This window comes from Oncorhynchus tshawytscha, unplaced genomic scaffold (assembly GCF_018296145.1).
Source record: "Oncorhynchus tshawytscha isolate Ot180627B unplaced genomic scaffold, Otsh_v2.0 Un_contig_4934_pilon_pilon, whole genome shotgun sequence".
Classification (NCBI taxonomy): Eukaryota; Metazoa; Chordata; class Actinopteri; order Salmoniformes; family Salmonidae; genus Oncorhynchus; species Oncorhynchus tshawytscha.
The window spans coordinates 474,340-489,633 of record NW_024609814.1 but is presented as its reverse complement, the minus strand read 5'-3'; the positions used below and the strand labels follow the sequence as shown (position 1 = coordinate 489,633).

At 44.7% G+C, this 15,294-nt stretch overlaps 1 protein-coding gene across 1 annotated transcript in view; it reads left to right on the top strand.

The window, feature by feature from the left end:
- The window catches only part of nfixa (nuclear factor I/Xa), a 159,347-nt gene that overhangs the window by 44,011 nt on the left and 100,042 nt on the right, over positions 1–15,294 (top strand). Inside the window, 1 exon segment of the mRNA XM_042318697.1 lies at positions 5,086–5,617. Coding sequence (XP_042174631.1) covers positions 5,086–5,617 — 532 coding nt within the window.

The following is a 15,294-nucleotide window of genomic DNA, read 5'->3' as shown; positions in this document are numbered from 1 at the left end:
GCAGTTGTTTCACTCTGTATACAACTCCAAGGATTTTCCCGCGGTTTCTGTGTAAACTCGATGGCTTTGTCCATTCATATATATACACTCATTGGTAAAACTATAGGCGGCTTTCCCAGTTCCAAACACTCGTTTTTTCCCCATCTCTCCCTCTTCACTTGCTCTCTTTTTCGTTTGTGAGAAACGAAAGCGCAGGAGATTCTCTGTGCAGCCTCGCGAACAAAGGTCACCGTTTAGTAGAGAGAGAGGGAACGCGGAGATAAGATGAGCTTTCTCTCTCTCTCTCTCTCTCTCTCTCTCTCTCTCTCTCTCTCTCTCTCTCTCTCTCTCTCTCTCTCAAAACAACCAAAAACACGATTGCAGAACAGGAGATACCAGTAGATATACCGTTGGCCCGCGGCAAGAGGCCCATGGCAGGCGGCCGTTGGCGACAGACACACACTCACCGACCGCCTGCGGAGCGAGCGCATGTAATGGCCAAATGCATCCAACATATCCACTATAACTAGGCATGTCTCTCCTATTTAAAAGCAAGAAATACGTTTTGAAAAATGATATTAACTGCCACATAATAAATGGTAGGGTGCCACAGACTGGTGTCCTGGCCAAAATAATAAAAGTTCTGCATTTGGCTAATTATATTAAACACATGTAGGTCATGTTTATTCGTATCTGCAGTGGTCCGGCGCTATATAATAGGCATCATTTAAGATTAATCTGGGAACGAAAGCTTCAGCTGTTAAACGCGTGGCTTTATTGAGGTATTTTGGATTTTATCAAATAAATCTCAGACACAAAATAGTCCAATCAAATCAGTGTTGCCGTCATGTCGATTGATTCACATAAATATATATATATATATATATATATATGAAAAATGTGAGCTTGCTTGAACCCTCTTTACTTTGGCTCATCAGATTTATGGAAATGTTATGGCCAGTCTGTGATAGAATATTTTGCATGAATAGTGTAAAAATATAATCTTGTGCTATCTTATATTATGCAGAACCATAGAGAGCTTTCATTCATTTACTTGACGATATTTTCTGTTTGTTTTTGTTCCAGTCTGGTTGTGGTTGCAGCATTATATGATACTTGTGACAATATGGGTGATATTTATGACAAAATCGATACTTGTGGCAATAGTAGCCTATGGGTTGTAAAGTAGCCATCTCTCCCCATCACTTTGTATTATACAATATGCTTAACGCTCACTTAAGAGATGGTATGGATCCCCTCTGATCATTTTTAAACAAGAATCTTAGTATACACACCTCTCTCTTGTTCCTTATTCTCTCCCTCTCTCTCTCTCTCTCTCTCTCTCTCTCTCTCTCTCTCTCTCTCTCTCTCTCTCTCCCCCTCTCATCTTGTTATTTCTCCCAAATTCCTCTCTCTGTAACTTCTCTTCCCCACATTTGGTGCTCTGCCCCACATTTTGTGCCCACAGAGTTACTGTGTTGTCTCTCCTTCCCACATTCAGTGCCCGCCTATGTATTAGCATGTTCGTCAACCAGTGCCCGTCCAGCCCAGCCTGTCCAGATTGGGTCTTTGCTCAGTACCACCATCCAGCACAATGCAGCCAGACACCCGGCTAGCCAGGCCGTGGCTTCGCTGTCAGGCAGAGGCAGAGAGAGCAAGCTGGGCTAGATGGCTGTGTAGATCTGATGGCCCTGGGCTGGAACCAGAGGATTCTTGGTCTTTGTAGGGATGTTCAGAGAGTGGCCATCGGGCCAGAATCAAATAGTTCTACTTCCATGCCAGAGGACCTACATGATGCTCCCATTTTGCCCATTTTTGACACAATCTCTGTAATTTCCTCCTGGCCCGATTTACTCATTTTTTTTTTTTTTCACATCACTTAGATTTGTGATTTTGTGTGTGTGTGTGAGCAATTATACCATCATGGGATGGCTGTGAGAATGTTATATTTAGCATAATTATCCTCTTTGTTTACTTTCCCCTCAGAATTGCTGTATATATATATGAATTATATCCCTTGTGGAATCTAAATGTCCTATTTCCTGAACACTTGTCCCATAGTGGGTACACTCCTTCCTTCCTCACTAGGGTCAGACAGCCAATGAGAGCAAGTAAAGTGGTAGCCAGGGTGATGCAGTCAGTCACCAACTCCCTGCTGTTCAACCTGCCTGATGTTTCATATGTCCTGTACGTCACTGGAGGGAAATGCATTACGTCCAACGTTACATGTTGGAGTATGAAAATAAAGCAATAGAAATGTCATGTTTTTATATATTACAAAGAAAGGGGCAATGTGTATTTTCGGAGGCAAGACAGGCGATACACCTTTGTGACTTGCAGTGAACAGATCCTTTGTAAAGTCTCCCATATCTGCATGGCCTGCATTCGTAAACAGCGTATAGGCTGCATTTACATTTACAGAGATACGGTCCAGTCCGTAGCGGACCGGTTCGGTTCCCAAGTTTCCATTGTCCACTGACTGAACCCCTCTCATTGGAATGCTCTCTACATTTGTAACAGAAACCTTTAATGTGTGTTGAACACACTGTTGTCAAGCACGCAACTGCTAAAAAGGGCCATTTTGGAATTGGAATGAATGTGAGCGAACGAATAGAAGAAGGTCCAGTTTGGAACAAATGCGAGAGAGTGATTTAAAACAGAGTGAGTGTTTTTGGATAGAAGATGGATGGATGGATTTTTTTTTTGGGGAGCGAAGGGGGAACGGAATGGTTGTTCTTCTCTTTTCCCCCTCTCGCTCTCTTTGTTTGTGTGGTAAATCCAGGAGCAGCTGCTTGGTTTGAGGGTCTAGTGGGATTTTGGGGCTGCTCTTTCTCATGGCATCCTGTGCCAAGGTGGTGAAACACGAGCAGAGAGCGGAGGATAGAGAGAAAGAGGGGGAGAGAGGGGAGGGAAGGATTGGCTCTGGGCGGGTGCACTGGGAGAGGGTGTCTGCGTCCCAAATGGCACCCTATTCCCTGTTTACTGCACTACTTTTGCTCGGGGACCATAGGGCTCTGGTCAAAAGTAGTGCACTATATATGGAATAGAGGGTGCCATTTGGGAGACAACCAGAGAGATCGTGCTGGTTTGATGAGATGGTGGTGACCATGCTGGTGATGGAAGACAAGGATGGGTGAGGAACGGGGGCGGGTAGGTGGAGTAGAGGCGGGCGAGTGCTGTCTGGATTGGTCCATGTAAAATGAATATCCACTGGACTTTGCCTTTCCACTAGATTGGACTTGTCTATTTGGCTAATGACATGCCTTCTGTCTGCTCCACACACAATCCCCCTCTCCCTCCCTTCCTCCCTCCCGCTTGCTCCCTCTCTCTCTCGCGCGCTCCCTTGCTCTTCATCTCTCTCCACTCTCTCCACTACCAGCCACCAACCCAACCTCCCCCTCCTCCCTCCCTCCTCTTTGCCATATCTCTGTCTTCCCTCCCTTTCAGTCGCTCGGAGCGTGCGTATTGGCTGAGGCTGAGCAGCTCTCTGTGCCAAGTAGGTGGGCCTTGTGCGCGTTGGCACAGACTCAGTCAATGGTTAGAGAAGGAAAGTGGAGAGGAACAGAGAGAAAGAGAGACAGTTGGAGAGAAAGAGGGGGAAAAGACAGAAGACTGCAGCCCGGGTTTGCCAGCGGTCGTACACTCTTCCAACATTGATTCGAGTCCTCTTGTTTTTTTTCTTCTTCTCCTCCATCCTGCCCCCCCCCTCTTCTTCCGACTCTCAGTGTCTCTCTCTATCCGTGAGTCGTAGTTAGCCTACAGATCTGAACCAGTACCACCGGTGTCCCTGCTTTGCCAAAGCATTTTTGTTTTGTTTTTGGCCCCCAAAATGTTTTTCCTTTTTGAAAGCGAACAAAGAAGCGGTTTCATTTAACATTTTTAAACTCATCTCATTTAAATTGTATTATGCTTTATTACACGCATACAACCGTTGTTGTTGTTCTGTAATTCACTTTTTAACTTTCCCTCCACTCTCTCTCTCTCCCCGGTGTTGTTGAACACCACCTGGTTTAGCAGCTCTTCTGCCACAGTACCTCCTGTGTTTCTGTGCTGGTACTACACCATCCTCACCCCCTCCTTCGCCTCTCCTTCATTCTTGACTTTGTTTTTCTTCTTCTTGCATTTATTGGACCATTTCTGCAGCTTTCCTCCGTTTTTTCCCTCCTGCCTTTCTTCTTCATTTGCCTTGTAATTTGTAACATACTGTAGTTGGAAGTTGTTGTATATTGACTCAGTAAACCGGTATCGAACTGGTATACTGTTTTGACTGGCGCAGTGAATTTATCATGAGACAGCGAAATGGTAACTACCAAGGTTTTATTTGTCTATTTTCCCCTTCTGTCTTGTGATGACTGTTTTGTTGTTGATAGAGTTTGAGTATTGACGTGAATTCAGAGTTTTTGGCAGAGATATGCATGATTTGTATTGAGGATGTGATGTTTTGTTCAGAACTAGAGTTATTATAATGTGAGTTATCGTGTTAGCAGACTAAGCAGGTATGAGGGTATTTCTGAAGAGACTATTTCTCGTGTTCTTGTGTTGGTTTTCTATCCTGTCCTTTGGATTTTAACTGGATGCAAAGTTGAATTTCCTGCTCTGTTTGAATAACGGTTTTATTTGAGTTATTTTTTTGAAGCCATTTATTGGTGTATTATAAGGATTGTAGCTCTACACAATGACATGCCTGCTATGTGCGCGTTAATGGCATGAACATCAGCACATCAAAATATTGTCAACAGTGTTTTATTATTAGATATTACTGGTCGATAACATTAGATAGTTTGCTTCTATCAGTATACTGTTGTTTGTTTTAATGTTTGTGTGTGTAGCCTGTGTGCGTCTGGTTCCTCTCTTTCTCTCTTCCTCTCCCCCTCTCTCTCTCTCTCTCTCTCTCAATCTCTCTCTCCCCCAGCACCTCTCTCTCGTTCATTCTCTCCCTCCGCTCCCACAGAGCGGGAGCTGCTGCTCCTCAATGCTGCGCGCCGGTGCTAACTGCCTCTCCTCTCTCTTCCCCTCTCCCCGCTCCCCCCCTCTCCCCCGCCTTCTCCTCCCCCTCATTTCTCCCCCTCCTCCTCCCCCTGTTTCCACCCCCCCCACCACCACCAGGATGAATTCCACCCGTTCATCGAGGCCCTGCTGCCCCACGTCCGAGCCTTCTCCTACACATGGTTCAACCTGCAGGCCCGCAAGCGCAAGTACTTCAAGAAGCACGAGAAGAAGATGTCCAAGGAGGAAGAGCGTGCAGTCAAAGATGAACTGCTGGGAGAAAAATCCGAGATCAAACAGAAATGGGCGTCGAGGCTCCTTGCCAAGCTTCGCAAGGACATCCGGCCAGAGTTCCGGGAGGACTTTGTCCTCACCATCACCGGGAAGAAAGCCCCCTGCTGCGTCCTCTCCAACCCCGACCAGAAGGGTAAGATCAGGAGGATCGACTGTCTGCGCCAGGCTGACAAGGTGTGGAGGCTGGACCTGGTGATGGTCATCCTGTTCAAGGGCAGCCCCCTGGAGAGTACGGACGGAGAGCGTCTGGCCAAGTCGCCCCAGTGCTCCAACCACGGCCTGTGTGTCCAGCCGCATCACATCGGGGTCTCCGTCAAAGAGCTGGATCTCTACCTGGCCTACTTCGTCCAGGCACCAGGTCAGTCATCTGTGTTTGTTAGTGGATACACGCACCCTCCTCTTTCTCTTTCTTTTCTCTTTCTCTCTCTCTCTCTCTCTCTCTCTCTCTCTCTCTCTCTCTCTCTCTCTCTCTCTCTCTCATACATACAGTCTGACAGATAAACACAGAGCTGTAATGTTTTATGTTTATTTAAACCAGTTTATTTTTCTTTACTTGCAAATGTATTTGTGTCGTACAAACAGAAGGGATTTAACAGAGATTATAGACAAATAACGAAATATAAAGCCCAACATTTTACATGATCATTATGTGTGAAAGAGTGTGTGTGAAAGAGTGATGTGTGATTTAGTGTGTGTGAAAGAGTATGATGTGAGTGTGTTGTGATTTAGTGTGTGTGAAAGAGTATGATGTGAGTGTGTTGTGATTTAGTGTGTGTGAAAGAGTATGATGTGAGTGTGTTGTGATTTAGTGTGTGTGAAAGAGTGTGTTGTGATTTAGTGTGTGTGAAAGAGTATGATGTGAGTGTGTTGTGATTTAGTGTGTGTGAAAGAGTATGATGTGAGTGTGTTGTGATTTAGTGTGTGTGAAAGAGTATGATGTGAGTGTGTTGTGATTTAGTGTGTGTGAAAGAGTATGATGTGAGTGTGTTGTGATTTAGTGTGTGTGAAAGAGTATGATGTGAGTGTGTTGTGATTTAGTGTGTGTGAAAGAGTATGATGTGAGTGTGTTGTGATTTAGTGTGTGTGAAAGAGTGTGTTGTGATTTAGTGTGTGTGAAAGAGCCATTTAGTCAGCGTCCACCGAAGAGGGAGAATGTGTTTCTGTGTGTGAGAGAGTGAGCTATTTTGCTAGTGTGTATATGAGAATGTTTTTGCATTGATGAGACAGGGATTGTGTGCATGTGAGTGAAAGAGTGTGTTTACGAGAGGGTAGCGTGTGTGTGTGTGTGTATATTTGGGAAGGCCCGTTGGTTGCTGCTGGGATTCTCTGGGGTTGGCCTGGGACCAGGATGTTGTGAGCGGTGTGTGTCTGTCCTCTCAGGCCGCAAGCTGCCTCTTCTTCTCCGTCTGCCTGATGAGCGCCAGCACCGCACCGAGCCTGGCTGCCAAACACCGTCTCAGCCACCACCGCCACCGCCGTATAGAAACACACACACACACACACACACACACACAGCCACCGCCGTATAGAAACACACACACACACACACACACAGCCACCGCCGTATAGAAACACACACACAGCCACCGCCGTATTGAAACACACACACACACAGCCACCGCCGTATAGAAACACACACACACACACACAGCCACCGCCGTATAGAAACACACACACAGCCACCGCCGTATAGAAACACACACACACACACACAGCCACCGCCGTATAGAAACACACACACACACACACACACAGCCACCGCCGTATAGAAACACACACACACACAGTCAACGCCGCACACACACAAAGCCAAACACTGTTTCAGTCGCCATTGCACACACACACACTCGTACATACAGCCAAACATAGTATCAGTCGCTGTCGCACACAGCCACACAGACACACAGACACACAGGCACACAGGCACACACACACACACACACACACACACACACACACACACACACACACACACACACACACACACACACACACACACACACACACACACACACACACACAGAGAGAGAGACACGGCCAAAGACCAACTGAGATAGCTTTGAATACAGCCAAACATTGTTGTATCTCAGCCACCATCGTGCATGAACACAGAAACATCGCCTTAGTCGTCCAGCCACACACACACGCACACACACACACACACACACACATGCACACACACACACACACACACACACACACACACACACACACACACACACACACACACACACACACACACACACACACACACACACACACACACACACACACACACACACACACACACACACACACACACACACACACACACACACACACACACACACACACACACACACACACACACACACACACACACACACACACACACACACACACACACACGGCCAAAACACTGGCTCTATCATAGCTTCCTCACACACGGCCAAACACTGTCGCAGCCGCCACACACACACACACAGCCAAAAACTCCACTTCACACTACCCACTGCCATTCATTGATTGCACACACACTAGTAGCTAATTAACATTGCACATGGACACACACTTTGACAAAAATACACACACACACAATTCAACGCTGCCCGCAATCCACATACATGGACGCAGATACACACACACACGTAGCCAAACTCTTTCTCCGCCGAGGCAGCGTACACACACTCCTCAGCCGGGCATACACACTCCTCGGCCTGGGCCAAACACCGTCTCTCACTGCCCCAGCCAAACCCTGGACTGGCAGTCTCTCACTCTGATGGCCTCTGTATGTAGCTAGCTACAGTAAACCCACTAGGTACTATGGGAACATGCAGAGTGGGAATAAAAGAGGATGCCATTCTGTATTTTTTATATTCTGTATATTTTTTATCATTTAGATTTGATTGTCTTTAATTTCAAATATATTTTAAAAGGCTGGATTGTTGCTTTTTAATTACTATTTTATTAGACAAACAAAGGTTGTATTTATCAATTAATAATGTAGAGTTGATATCTTTTTTTCTGTTGGAAAGGAAAAGTAGGCTAAAATAATTTCACTACAATAAAAAAAATTCTACAATGAATAATGTTTCACAGACTATTGTTGGAAATATAAATGTTGATACAGACGTGCTATTGGTGAATTAGACCACCGTTTATAGTGTTATTCTAACCAAGTTTTGGTCCATTTCCTCTCGTCGTTATGTGGTTATGGGTACAGTGTGGACACACACACACACACACACACGTTTCTCCGCTAGCTGGCTGGCTCTGTTTGCATTAAACGGCTCGGGGCTGCCCAGCCCAGTGCCCGTTCATAATGTGAGCCTGCAGTGTGCTCTTATCTTATCTGGCTAATCCAGTGTTGCCCGGTGCTTTATCTACCTCCAAAGGGCCTGGACGGGCTCAGGCCTCCTGGTGTGACTGTGAGAGACTACAGGGATACTGGGATATTATGGGGGGGGACTCGTGCCAATCTGCCCTGGGGGCCGAGGCTGAGGCCTACCTAGTTAGGTTCTCCTCTACATTTACCTTTCATTTACTGTTGAATAAGCTGTACTGTAGTTACTGCAGTAGGGAGTTTATCCTCTACTATAAATACATTGATTGTACTTAACTGTAGTTACTGTGGTTGTTTGAGGAGAGTCTGTGTGTATGTTAGTGTGGCTACTGGTCGACACACTTACCTTTTCCACTTCCGTTTACTATACTGTACTGTAGTTACTGTGTGGGTGTATTGAGTGTGTTTTGTGTGACAGTGTATGTCTGTGTCTTTGTGCCCTGAATGAGGAGACATGCTTATTTGTTTGTTTATTGTTAGTGCAAGTCTTTAGGCCTGTATGTCTCTCTTCCTGTCTCACCCCAACACTTTGTTTTGTCTCCTTAAACGTCCCCTCATTGTCCTTTTCCCACAGAGGTAGCCTGCTTCCCCCAATCTCCCTTTGTTTACGTCAGTAGAGAGACAGAGAGAGAGAAAAGGCGGGCGAGAGAAGAGGGCTTGCGTTTTCTGATTGTTCTGTTCTGGGTTGGCAGCCAGATCGAGCCACAGCCCCGCTGGTGTGGGAAGACGTCGACAACGTCTTGTGTTTTGTTTACGGCGGAAAGGAAGAAACAAGGGTGGAAAAACACGACCACGGTGAAACTCTGCTCTGAGCTGCATCGCCATGTCGAGTGTCCTCTCAGCACAGCCAGCCAGCTCTTGTGCTGTTCTGTTAAGAGCAACACGGACTGTATAGCAAAACAAACCAACGCTCCCTATTCACTAGCATCACAATAAAGCCACCTTCCCTTGGCGTTACAAACTGCTGCGGGAGAACCAGCCAGAAATCAGACGGCTAAACAAGCAATGCGATTGACATGGTCGGGGGAGGGAATAGAGGAGAGAAGAGGACTGCAGACAAGGGGCAAGGCTCTGTCTGTGGTACATTATTTGTAGTATTTTATTAGTGAGCGTATCAGGCGATCGCTTGGCCCGGAAGTGATAAAAGTCTGCCAACACTGAACCCTGTCTGTGACTTAGACATACTGACACACACACACACACACACACACACACACACACACACACACACAATGAATTTCAGATCAATGGATCGTCATCCTATAGCTCCTCCTCATGTAACCTAGATGTTGACTTAAATCAGTCTTTTCAAGACGGTTGGAAAACCTTTTATTCAAGAAGACCGTGTGTCAGTTTCAGTGTGTGTTCTCTTTAGAGTGCTAGTCATACTTTGGAACCATATCTCAATCTCTTTTTCTCCGACTATAAGAACTGTATGATTATGAGAAGATGTTTCCAATGTGCCTCTAATTCAAAGCGCAGCACCACAATACATTTAAAGTCTCTCTGAAGGAGGTGTGAAAAGTAAAAGAGTTGCCATTTTCTTTGTCATGACCTCTCTCTACTGAGTGTGGTTGTGAAGCACATGGTACCAGACAGCAGACACCGCTCCGTACGGATAGTAGTATTGCTTGGACGGGAAGAGTGTGTGTGTGTGTGTGTTGTCTGGTGCCAGAAATCAGACATCACTCTGTCCCGTCCCGTCCACTCTGTCCCGTTCATAGTAGTAATGGCTTGGACGGGAAGAGTGTGTGTGTGTGTGTGTTGTCTGGTGCCAGACATCACTCTGTCCGTCCAGGATCATAGTAATAATGGCTTGGACGGCAGTGTGAGAAAACCCCAGAAAATCTGTAACTCTCCCTCCCTGCATTGATTCCTCGCTCTCTCCGTCCGTTTCTAAAACTGACCACAGGAAGGATTTTCAAATAAAAAGTGGTATTTGGTCTCATCAAAAACGCCCAAACGCTCAAAATGTTTGATTTATGAAGGGAAAAGTTTCTGAGATGGGAAAAGTGTGTTTGTGTGTGTGTTAGCGTGTGTCTGTGTGTGTTAATGTGTGTATGTGTGTGTTAGTGTGTGTCTCTCCTCTTCCTGACAGCTCAGTTCTGTGGCTAGACTTGATGAACGATCCTGGACGTGTTAATGTTTTGACGTGGTCCAAAACCCAACCCAGCCAGTTGATTGATTCACCAGGTTCCTGCGGTTCCGTTCGGTTCCCGCCAGTTCTCCGTTCTCTTTGTTATTTTTCCCATGAAGATAATCTGTTGTTAATTACTTCCTGGATCCCTGACCAACCCGTCGCGTCTCGTATGAATGACATCAGGAGGGGCAAGTGTTTAGGTCGGCATTGGTGAAGTACCGTCTGGTTTTATTGGTGTTTCATGACATAAAAAAATACGTGGCGAGAAGGGAGATAAGGGAGGACAGAGAAGGGGGAGTGAGACGGCCTCATTGCCGTTGAGGAGATCTATTGTGTTCAGTGGGAATAAGGCCCAGTAGAAGCAATCTTCCCATGCAGAGCTGGTTTGGCAATGAGCGCCCTCAATCCACCGCTGACTGACCCTGTGTTGTCTTCAGCTGGACATGCAGGATGAACAGAGAGCCATGTCTGCAGGACAGTAGGGACATGCTGTCACACCAACACCAATACGAAAGTAGAGTCCGAGCAGAGGAGGGTGAAGAGAGGAAGATGCCTCGCTGTTTAACAGAGAGTGTTCTCATCTTTGGAATAAAGTGTGTTTCGGAAGGTCCACTAACAGAACCGGGGCAGCCAAAAGCCGCCGTCGCTAAGACATACAACCCCTTGCTGAGTGTGACAGACATAAACCAGGCCAACACGGTCGGCAGGAACCCGGACTCCATTAATCCAACAGAACATAATTACAGAGACTCCAGACAGAGATTTGGAATGACTGTGTTGAGTCAACATTTGCTTTTCACTCAAAGTCAAAGTTGTGGTGTCAAAGTTGTTGGTGTCCCAATAACATTGGATTTTGGTTGGTCTCCCCTGTTAAATGACTGACCAGTATCATTTTGTTTGTTATTACTCTGTTGGGATGCGGTTCCCATCACGGCTTCTCTTTGTTCTAGAAACAGAATTTGGGCTCTTTGGGTTTTACATAACGACCATAAGCCTCCTTCTCTTTGTCCGGATCGGAGGAAAAAAACATCTCTGTCTATCTAGATACCCACTTCCCCGTCGTTGTGTGATGGACTGTGAGTGAGTGAGTGAGGAGTTAGAGTGTTGGAGATGTCTGGCTGGTAAACAGATTATTCCAGTGAAATCGGGGGCCTCGGAATCGTGACGGAACTGAGAGACAAACGAAGCCGTTTTTTTTAACCCGTTTGGCCATTCCTCTGGTCTTATCTCCTTTCTTTATAATTACTCTCCCTTTCTCTCTCTCTCTCTCTCTCTCTCTCACAAGTCCAAAGAAATGTAGAGTGTTTAAAGAAATTGAGAAGGGCATTTGTTTTGAAAAAAGAACTCAAAACAGCCTTCTTTATTCCTTGGATACAGTTTGTTTTGAAACCCACTTTCCCTGTTAATCCGTTCAGAATCAACGGCGGACCGACAGCTTTTTTGGCCCCAAAATGTTCTAGAAATTCACAAAAGGAAAAGACGGATCTTATTTCAGTTCGTGTCTGAGAATAAATGGCTGCACATGTTTTCTACATTACTAAATACCCACTTACCTTTTCATGGGTGTGTTATTCACAGTCTAATAAAACATGTATCATTGTGAGTTATGGATACAGTTGGTTACCTTGTTAGTATCGTAATTTATATTTCCTCAACGTTGAGGTTACATAAATCTGCTTTCTCTGGGAACGGGAGCTGGATAATAGATTTCCCACATTTTAAACTATAAATAGATTTACATTCACTTTAAATTCATAGATATTTTCACTTTATGAAAATATACATTTGTGGGGTTATGTACTATAGAAATAATGAGAGTTAGTCAATTTCCAATAGAATTACTATGAATGTGGTTCTATCATTCCCAGAGACAGAAAGTGTGTTTGTACAGTATTGTAGTTACTGGCTGATGGCGACTGGTCAGGCATTTTTAGGTGAACACTTTATTAGGTTTGAACAAATTAACGATTGTTAAATTCAAATGAGTGTAGTAGGCTTGCTACTTACCTAAGCATTATTTTCTTCCGCTGACTAGGCCCTTTTGGGTTTTATTTGGAAAAACATTGAGTAAGGGAGAGAGAGGGAGAGAGAGAACAAGAGAAAGAACGAGAGAAAATGATCAAGAGAAAAAAAAAGAGGTATTCCTAATTGAGAGAATGGAAGAGTGAGAAACAATGAGAGAAAATAAAATAAAGAGAAAATGAAGAGGTAATTGAAGGAGAGTAAACAAACAGAGTGAGAGTGTGGTATCGTTATGGTCTGTATTAATAATGTGTCTTCTCAGTGCCTGGTCTCTTTTTGTACCAGAGCCAAGCATGAAATGTGTCCAGTCCCCAAAACCATATACCCTCACAGAAGGGTTCCCTCGACCTCTGAGACAGAAGGAGGGAATGGAGGGATACTAACTGAGTGGAGAGCGGAGTGCCTTGCTCAGTCCCAGCCGGGAGAACATGTTGAGGGTGTTGAGCCAGGGAACATGGCCTATTCGGCGGGTTCATCTTTGGCAGTCCCCCTGTTCCCCAATACTGCCGTTTAGCTAGCTACTCACACAGCTTGGTTAAGGCTAACACTGCTAGCTACTATCACATTAGGTTTTCTATGGTGATGCTACACAATACAGAATCAGCTCCACAAGTGGATATTATCACACATTTCTTTTGTTGCAAATCAGAAAAACAATAGAACATATTCTGGTTTTAGAGCCCGACCGATATATATTGTTTCACCAGTATTATCAGCTGATAAGGGCCTTTTGATGCTATTTATTGATATCGGCCGATAATTCCACAATAACTGATATTCAATAAGTAGGATTAAGAAAAGGGAATCTAAGACTCATCTGAACACCAGCCGGCATTCTCATGATGTGTCATTATTGTGACAGTGTTAGAAATCAACATTTGAAGCATATTTCTTGGATAATTGCTGTTTTGGATGGCAAATTATGAGAACTTTTACATTTCCTTTCAATAAAACAGTATATTGACAGATATAACGGTAATGGTGAGTATTGCCCACCAAAAGATCTGAATCGGTATCTGACCCGGAAAAACCATAATGGTCGGCCTCCAGTTTTTATTGAACGAAAAGAGAGAAAACAAAAGAAAAAAAAGCACCTTTCTATTTGTGGATGAAAGAATGAAGACTCGTGATGGATGTAGTCTTAATTCTGGGAGGGAGGATTGGGAGGATGTCTAGTGGTGAGAAGTGAGAGGAATACTAGTGGTGAGAAGTGAGAGGAACAGTAGTGGTGAGAAGTGAGAGGAATACTAGTGGTGAGAAGTGAGAGGAATACTAGTGGTGAGAAGTGAGAGGAATACTAGTGGTGAGAAGTGAGAGGAATACTAGTGGTGAGAAGTGAGAGGAATACTAGTGGTGAGAAGTGAGAGGAATACTAGTGGTGAGAAGTGAGAGGAATACTAGTGGTGAGAAGTGAGAGGAATACTAGTGGTGAGAAGTGAGAGGAATACTAGTGGTGAGAAGTGAGAGGAATACTAGTGGTGAGAAGTGAGAGGAATACTAGTGGTGAGAAGTGAGAGGAATACTAGTGGTGAGAAGTACTAGTGGCGAGAGTGAAGGAATACTAGTGGTGAGAAGTGAGAGGAATACTAGTGGTGAGAAGTGAGAGGAATACTAGTGGTGAGAAGTGAGAGGAATACTAGTGGTGAGAAGTGAGAGGAATACTAGTGGCGAGTGGTACTAGAGAAGTGAGAGGAATACTAGTGAAAGTACTAGTGGTGAGAAGTGAGAGGAATACTAGTGGTGAGAAGAGAGAGGAATACTAGTGGTGAGAAGTGAGAGGAATACTAGTGGTGAGAAGTGAGAGGAAATACTAGTGGTGAGAAGAGAGAGGAATACTAGTGGTGAGAAGTGAGGGAATACTAGTGGTGAGAAGTGAGAGGAATACTAGTGGTGAGAAGTGAGAGGAATACTAGTGGTGAGAAGTGAGAGGAATACTAGTGGTGAGAAGTGAGAGGAATACTAGTGGTGAGAAGTGAGAGGAATACTAGTGGTGAGAAGTGAGAGGAATACTAGTGGTGAGAAGTGAGAGGAATACTAGTGGCGGCGTCGGTGGCGGTTGGTTTCTGGCACCACGTAGCTTAGCTGCTCTCTGTGAATGATGCCAAATGTTCACACACTATCCTTGCCAACCTCCGTCCTTCTGATCCTCTCTTTCTTTTCTCTCTTTCTTTTCTTTATGTTGTCCCCCTTTTGTTTATATTCTTCTTCGCGGTTCAGATGAATGCCCTCTCAAAGGCTCATTAGCCCCATGGGCCGACTGAACTGTTTGTCAGTGGCAAAAAAAAGATTTCTGAACAACAATTTCGGGAATGAAAAATGTAGGTAAAAAAAATCCTCAAAGAAAAGGTTTTATTATGCCTCTTTATTTTGGTGTTGTTCATCGGGAGGTTTTACTGTCGTTAGTTTTCTCTGGTTTTGATCAATTCTCTGACCTTCATATATTCTGTGGAAACTGTTCATTCATTATTGTTATTATTATAGAGAAGGAGCGATAATTAGTGAACATATTAGCAAATACTGTTTTAACCTAATCATATTGATTAGAATTTTA